The 8,056-nt window shown below is 43.0% G+C and overlaps 1 protein-coding gene across 3 annotated transcripts in view; it reads left to right on the forward strand.

Moving 5' to 3' along the window:
• Nucleotides 1-7,869, forward strand: part of LOC118340319 (phosphatidate phosphatase LPIN1-like) — a 15,981-nt gene extending 8,112 nt beyond the window's left edge. For 2 of the 3 annotated variants that reach the window (XM_035678216.1, XM_035678218.1), the window contains exons 4-21: nt 743-1,035; nt 1,979-2,053; nt 2,164-2,265; nt 2,354-2,477; nt 2,605-2,941; nt 3,420-3,513; nt 3,616-3,800; nt 3,882-3,975; nt 4,185-4,254; nt 4,926-5,018; nt 5,123-5,184; nt 5,267-5,405; nt 5,537-5,685; nt 5,941-6,027; nt 6,188-6,340; nt 6,485-6,599; nt 6,761-6,864; nt 6,978-7,869. In XM_035678216.1, the coding sequence (XP_035534109.1) occupies nt 743-1,035; nt 1,979-2,053; nt 2,164-2,265; nt 2,354-2,477; nt 2,605-2,941; nt 3,420-3,513; nt 3,616-3,800; nt 3,882-3,975; nt 4,185-4,254; nt 4,926-5,018; nt 5,123-5,184; nt 5,267-5,405; nt 5,537-5,685; nt 5,941-6,027; nt 6,188-6,340; nt 6,485-6,599; nt 6,761-6,864; nt 6,978-7,152 (2,451 nt within the window). In that variant the 3' untranslated portion in view covers nt 7,153-7,869. The remainder of the gene's footprint in view (nt 1-742; nt 1,036-1,978; nt 2,054-2,163; nt 2,266-2,353; nt 2,478-2,604; nt 2,942-3,419; nt 3,514-3,615; nt 3,801-3,881; nt 3,976-4,184; nt 4,255-4,925; nt 5,019-5,122; nt 5,185-5,266; nt 5,406-5,536; nt 5,686-5,940; nt 6,028-6,187; nt 6,341-6,484; nt 6,600-6,760; nt 6,865-6,977) is intronic. The other variant, XM_035678217.1, reaches the window with a different exon arrangement.
• Nucleotides 7,870-8,056: the final 187 nt, after the last annotated feature.

Genomic DNA, 8,056 nt, shown 5'->3' on the forward strand with positions numbered 1-8,056 from the left:
GGGGGGGGGGATTATGTCTCTGATCCCTTTTTTTCTTGGCACAGGGAAGCAAAACGTGAGGGAGTATTGTCAGACCACAAATCATATGACTATACCCCAGTTTTTTCCCCCTCGCTCTCTCTTTTTTTCCATATTTCTGCACACACAAGCACATACACATTATATTCCCCTGCACTGACAGCAGGAGAACCTCCTGGAAAGCCTTTTCCTTTCCTAGAAGGAGCTAAAACCACCCCCTTTCACATAACTAAAGAACAAATTCTGTTTTGGATTGGCAGCTTCCTTTTCCTCACAGCAGAAGTGGCTGCAAACCGTTTGGCAGCGACTGGACACAATGGCCAAAGACAAAACACTGGAGTCATATTTTATACATACAGAAGCACAAATAGTTCTGTACAGATGCACTCAACAAATAGTTTGAGCACAATTATTTCAGGATTTGTACTTAAAAATGCAGATCTACTTGAAATCTAACAGTTGTTTGCTGTTTAAATATAAGCACTACTTACAATCTCTGTTGACTTATTATTTTTTAAACTTCTTAAATGTTTTGCTTGTGGTAGTATTTTGTTATTATTTATTCATTTGCCGACTTTTCAACCCTGGTTTTGTGATCAAGTTTTGACTTTCTTACATGTTTACTTGAGAAACCACCACTCTCGCATCACAGAGGCCACATGACTTTGACACATTCATTTCAGATTGCATTTATTGTTTCACTTCTGTTTTCTTGTCAAAACAGGAAGTGGTGCCCTCCTACCTGGCCACCTCTCCCATCTTGTCAGACGGGGCCATTATGATGAGCTCCTCCCTGATGGGCAAGAAGAGCTCCGGGGGGCCGCCCATACAGACCCTGGGCTCCACGGGGAGCGCGGGAGAGACTGGTGGCGTGATGATGAAGAAGAGGAGAAAGAGGAGGAGGAAGGCTCGGGCGGACAGCGTGAGGAGGGAGGAGAGCGGAGACTACTCCGAGGACGAAGACATGTTCACCATAGACATCAGCTCGGATGAAGGGACGGAGATGGAGAGCAACAGGTGAGAATGTGGAGAGAGTGAGGGAAAAAGGGGGGGAAGGAGGAGATGGAAGAAAAGAGGAATGAAGAAAAAAGAAAGAATTTTTAAGTAATGAAATAGTGGAAAAATAATGAAACACGTGAGGTGTGAGAAAAGAGGAAAAGCAAGACACATGACAAAGTAAGGGAGGGAGAAAGGGAGGACAGTGAGGCAGTGAGATAAAAAGTATAATAAATCACTGAACTGAGCTTTGAGAACAGCTGTAATGCAACTGGAGTCTGTCAGGCACGAATAAACAGACCCGCGCCTGTAGTGGAGAAGCCTCCAGCTGTGGCCCAAAAACACTAAGACACTTTGAAAACACACCTTCAGCTGTGGGATTGTTTCTGGAGAGAAAAGTAGAAGCTTTGCATGTGAAAAGAGGAAATATCTTCACTGTGTGTGTTGCTGTTAAGGCGTGCATACAGTATGCTACTGCCAACATGTAACTCGGCCTCCGGTGCAGCATTTGATCTAAAACAGACTAGTGGCGTGTTTTAGGCACGCAGCTATAGGAGCCACTGCCTTTCCATACTGCATGTTAGTATGCAAGTGCTCTTATCATGAATGAATACAGCTGCAGTTGTAAATAACTGCCACATGACAGATTTATTTTCATCTCTGCAACGCGATTGGGGGATACATTACATCTCAATTCTGGCTCATCTCTACTGTATGCTACTGTAAAACAACACCAGGATGTTTTTCTTTTCCATTCATGTACAGTGAGAACAGTTATTGGCCTGTAATAAACAAGATGATGGGATTATATGTAGTGTAAACAAATTTTTATCAGGCTTTGTTGTGTAAACTGACCACCACATTTCTTTTAAGTTATGTAAAATCAAAGTTTTTGCACCAATGTTCAACCATAATGCAGTGTGACAGCATTGTAGCTACAGCACCTGTTATGTTTTGAGTGCAGGCAGAGTGCAACAAGTTCAGGCATGATCTGTGAGGGTCTTGAAAGTCGTTTTGGGAAATGGGTGAAAAGTGAAAGGTAAATTACTGACCTTAATAAAAGATACACTACACTACTTTATTAAAAAATGCGGATTAATGATATACAGTTGTGTGGTATACATATACAGTATTTGTGTGTGTTTTTAGGACTTCATCTCGGGACGTATTAAGAGATGAGACAACCAGCGGCTCTTTCAAACAGACTGGTATCTACACTCGTTCAGATGGAGAGTGGAGCCCTATTCAGAGGTGCTTCTTTTACTCATATGATGAAGATCTACATGTTATTATTCAGAAGAAACATTGCCTTAATTGTTATCTTATGTTCCTCTCTCAGCCCTGGAAACTCTCGTCCCACCTCTCCCAAGAGTGACTCTGAACTAATGACCAAGCCATCAGATGCAGACAATCAGAATCCAACCATGCACTGGGCGTGGGGAGAGCTGCCGCAGGCTGCCACGGTAACCAAAGTGTCCACTGTGCATATATATATACACAGAGAGAACAACTCTATTTGTGTTAGTTTTCGTATGCTGTTAGTCTGTTTCACAGTGTTTTTTTATTCCCTCCCTTTCCCTGTTTTTCTAGCCATCCTTCCTCCCAGTGAAATCTGAACCTCCACCAGTTTTTCCAGTATCCATCCCGGTGTCCGAAAGCACTCACTTCCGTGTGATAACTCACGAAACGTCTTCAGAGCAGTGTGGACCCTGCTCTGAAATATCAGCTCTCAGGCTGCTAATGACAGAAGAGCACGCCGAGGAAACAGTGGGGATGGAGTCTGAATCCGTGAGGATGGAATCGCAGACAGTCAGTGCAGAGATGCAGGTTACAACAGCGGAAAGTGCGGCAGCTCGTATGATGTCTGACATGGAGGAGACAATGTCTCGTCCAGCAGGCAAAACAGACTCTCCGTCCAAGAGAAAAGGTGCCATTTCTCTCAGCAACACAGTAAAATTAATCGTTCCTTTGAGAGTCTTGTTTGTCTATTCAACCGTTATTTATTATGTGCTGAGGTTTTAAACTGTCAGCTGTATTGCAGTACAGTTCAATGCCCTTGGGTTTTGGGTGTTAAAATCACCAAATACATTTGGAAGGTCTTTGGAAATATAATGACAGTTGCTCATCATAACCAAACCCAATACTCTGCTGTTTACCTCAAACCACATTATAAAGTAATATAAATCTGGGTGGCTAGAAGAATACTAAGCTTTATTGTGTTTGGGGGTAAAATAATATATTTTAAAAATATATATATATATAATATCCACTGTACTGCCTATTTTGCTTATAGGGGAATTATAAGCCAAGCATAAACTTTAAGGTATATTATTAATAGAGAATTAGTAAATACAAATACAAAGAAGCTGACTGTTTATTTCAGTGGAGTTGTTGCTCTGTTGCAGACAAGAGAAGCCGCCATCTTGGTCCTGATGGAGTTTACCTGGATGACATCACCGAGCTTGAGCCTGAAGTGGCAGCCCTTTATTTCCCTAAGAGGTGTGTGGAAGCACACAAACACACACAGAGTCATAACTTAAAGCCAGTTCAAGTTTCAACACATTGGCTGAACTGAACATTGTAAACTCCTCTCCTCTGTAGTGACGGTGGCGCAGCAGTGAGGAGCGTCTCAGACCCCGGCCTCAACAGCACCAGTCTGTCCCCACAGTCGGTCAGCTCTGGAGGAGACAGCGGAGTGGACAGCTACTGCGACCCCATGGGCGACTTGCCATCTATCACCATCTCTTTGTGTGGAGGACTCACTGACAACCGGGAGATCACTAAAGGTAAGACTGGCATACCAACACAACACGACCACTGTGCTGTGGAGGAGGGAACCTGAACATGAAATGTGTGTGTCCTTACAGAGCAGTTTCACGAGAAGATGATCTCTTACCAGCAGTTTGCAGAAAACCCCTCCATCATCGATGACCCCAACTTAGTGGTGAAAATTGGCTCCAAGTAAGACATTCACAGCATGTTTTTGTCTAAATGTTGTCAAAAGCAGTTTATAAACTACTGTTTGCTGTTTTGCTGTATGGATTTCTTTCATCCATACAGCAAATCAGGATGGTTGGGGCTCATAAAGAGGATTTTGAAATGACATTTGGCTGTCAAAGTGTTTTTTTGATGCGGTTATGGAATTGATAAAATGTTGTTTTCTTACTCAGGTACTATAATTGGAGCACTGCGGCTCCACTTATGCTGGCTATGCAAGCCTTTCAGAAACCGCTGCCAAAGGTAAGAAATTGATACACAGCTCAGACATTAATGACTCAAGCTGTAGGCTGGTTGTGTTACATGAATACCACTCCCCCTTTTGACCAAAACCGGTACTGCATCCTGTATGTTTACATCCCTATAGGCTTTATAAGTCTACCCATTACGTTACATTACCTAATGTGCATTATATAAACTCTGTTATTGCAGCCTCACACATACTTTACGTTGTGTGGCGAACGCTCCAAGTTAAACTTTGTCTTCCCCTCTGTTCCCCTTCCTTCTATTTCATCACTCCCTCTCCTCTACTCTATCGGTGCATCCATCGATCCATTCATTAGTTCTCTTGCCTCAGTTATATTCACTCAGCCTTAGAGTTTCTTCTCTGTTGTCTGACTGGCGTGCTGGGCTACAGCTCTGTATGTCAGAGACAAACTCTTTTCAACTCAGTTACTATCTTGTTTTCTCATCTTATGCCACTTTCTTCTGTTTGTACTCTTCATCCTGTCCACAATCAAACGCTTGAACTCCTCCCACCCATACATGCTTTATTTGTCCTCATTCCAACCGCAGACACATTGTTGTTTCTGTGTTACTGTTTGTTCATTTACAGTATGGTTTGGCTTCAGTTTTTTGAGTGTGTTTTTATGGTGCTGTGTGGTTGTTTGCGTGTCGTGTGTCGTCCACTCCAGGCTGCAGTGGAGAACATCATGAAGGAGAAGATGCCCAAGAAAGGAGGGAGGTGGTGGTTCTCCTGGAGAGGCAGAAACAGCAGCACTAAATCGGTAATTTCACCTGCGTACCTTCCATTGGGATTATTGCTTAGTCTGTCAGGTGTTAAGAAAATAAGTGAGTAAAGCAAATTAACACTGTTTCTCTAATCTCGTAGGATTCAGTATCTGAGCGTGGGGCCTGTGGCTCTGCTGAGCAGGATGGGGAAATGACAAGCAGGTGAGGAACCTCAAAACATTGGTTATAAAGTTAGCGGCGGACTGAACATCCTCTAACACACTGTTAACCTCTGTGATGCCAGACATAAAGAAGAGTCGTCCTCCAGCGATGAAGACCACAGGGCAACCAAACAGAGCTCTTCCACTGTCCAATCAGAGCCTGGGCTCACACTAGGAGGCGTGTCTTATAAGAAAACACTCCGACTCACATCAGAGCAGCTGGTGAGGAGTTTGGTTTGAATACGCTTCAGATTTGGACATTTTTTAGTTATTAATAGCCATGCTTTTTACTTTTGTATATTATTTCTCACTGTCTCCCTCTATCTCTATCTCTCTCACACACACACACACAGCTGTCTCTCCAGCTGCAGGATGGTCCTAATGACGCTGTGTTCAGTGTGACCACTCAGTACCAGGGAACCTGTCGCTGTCAGGGCACCATCTACCTCTGGAACTGGGACGACAAGATAATTATCTCAGACATAGATGGAACCATCACCAGGTGCGTGATACAAAATGAATATAAACATACCTTTACATCTGCCTTTACTACATAGATGAACTCAGTTTGGAGTGAAAATGGCTATAGATATATAGTCTAAGTATATTTTCACTGTAGTTTCATTCATTCCCTGCTGATTATGAGGCTATTTAGATTGAGTGTGCTTCCTGCACACCAAAATGTAGGCTTTTAACTTTTCCCCCAAAACTGAAAATGTGCCTGTAGTCAATGTCACCAATGTGTGTTTGTCTCCAGGTCAGACACATTGGGTCACATCCTGCCCACGCTGGGGAAAGACTGGACTCACCAGGGCATTGCACACCTCTACCACAAAGTCAGCCAGTAAGCACTTATTTATTAACACACTGTCAGCATGAAAGGCAAATCGCTTGAAAATCCTGCACACATTTCACACAAGACAGGCCAAAAGCAAGCCTATTGATCATTATTAATACTTTTGCTTGTTCTTTCATATCTCTCTCTCTTTCTCTCTCTCCATCAGAAATGGATATAAATTCCTGTACTGTTCAGCACGAGCTATCGGCATGGCTGACATGACCAGAGGTTATCTCCACTGGGTCAATGAGAGGGGCACCATGCTCCCTATGGGTCCTGTCCTTCTCAGCCCGAGCAGCCTGTTTTCAGCTCTGCACAGGTATCTCATATGCACAAACACTTTTTTATTTGTCTAAATTAGGACTCTATTAGTAAGAAATAACAACGTGCAAGAAGATGCAAGAGGCATTGTCACTGACTTGATCATTGTTGTGACTGGGGTGTGTGTGTTTGTGTTCGACAGGGAGGTTATTGAGAAGAAACCAGAGAAATTTAAGGTGGAGTGTCTAAACGATATCAAGAATCTCTTCTACCCCAACAAACAGCCGTTCTATGCAGCGTTTGGCAACAGACCAACGGTACGCTCACATTATATACAATACATCTGATTCCTGTGACAGTTACAGTAATACTCGGGATCCTCAGGATTTTGGTTAAAATGAAAACCATTTGTGCTGTAGATTCTTAGTTTCATTCAGATGTACAATATTTCTAACTCAGTTCTCATTTATATTTTCAGGATGTATATTCCTACAAAGAAGTAGGAGTGCCACTGAACAGGATTTTTACAGTCAACCCTAAAGGCGAGCTAGTGCAGGAGCATGCCAAGACCAACATCTCATCGTAAGTCCTGCATCCAGTTTACACTCTCTTTTCTTGGAGGAAACACCGTAATGACTCCAGGAAACATGATTGTTTGTTCGGTCATTGAACGAGTCCTCCTCTCCTCTCTTCAGTTATGTACGTCTGGGTGAGGTGGTGGACCACGTGTTCCCTCTGAAAATGCGAGCCTCCTCCTCAGACTTCCCCTGCTCGGACACCTTCAGCCACTTCACCTACTGGAGGCAGCAGCTCCCCCGGGTGGAGCATCAGGGAACTACGCCACCACAGACTCCCAGCCCTGGCAGCTGACTACCTGTGGCCTGCTGAGTAGCTTCCTAGCAGGCAGAGCACCGACTGACGGACGTGTGCGTGAGATGTAGCAGTCATTTGGACAGTGATGGTTACATGTGTGTGATATGAATTTGTAGATTTTTGTAGAAGATGGAGCACTTTTAGTGCACAGCAGAGAGCTACTGAAGTAGATTAATCTGCTGTGAATGCACATAACGCACAAGATGGATGTAAACGCACTTTTATGAAAAGATTGCATCTGTAGCCTTCCTAGTTGTATGTATATGAGAAATTATAGTAAGTTATTCAGGCAGCTTAGCACATATAATATTTTGAGTGAGTGTTGACATTATTTCAGTAGTTAGACTCTCTAGTCTATAAGCAGACAGTTGTATAGTATTTAACAGACGATGTAATCTGTTCACAAGTGTATCGTATAGAACACAACCATACTGTGCAGAGAGCAAGTTACTTCTACTTGTGCCAAATACTCATTGTAGAATTTATTTTCTTACTCTGAACTTTTTCAGTCAAGACTGTTACAGATCCTCAATCAGCATGAAAATGCAGATATAGACATGCAGGCGAGTATTTACTTTATAGCAATGTGTGTGTGTGTGTGTAATCTATTATTCTTCTCTCGTTTGAAGTCAGTAATAGTTATATAGTACATTGAAACGTGTTACAGAGCACAATGGATGAATGAACGCTAGTGTAGCTTGATATTAAGGACAAGAATCCTGACAGACGGTACAATATAGAGACAGTTTATAGGACCAGTGTGTAGGATTTAGTGACATCTAGTGGTTGCAGGTTGCAACACCGCTCGTGTCTGTATTTCACAAGCTGGGAATGAGAACGGGCTGCAAAGTGTGCAGGAGAAACTACGGTGGCTGAGAAATATATTCAGGTGATTATACAC

This window comes from Morone saxatilis, unplaced genomic scaffold, assembly GCF_004916995.1.
Source record: "Morone saxatilis isolate NCDOM2014 unplaced genomic scaffold, NCSU_SB_2.0 Contig7, whole genome shotgun sequence".
Lineage (NCBI taxonomy): Eukaryota > Metazoa > Chordata > Actinopteri > Moronidae > Morone > Morone saxatilis.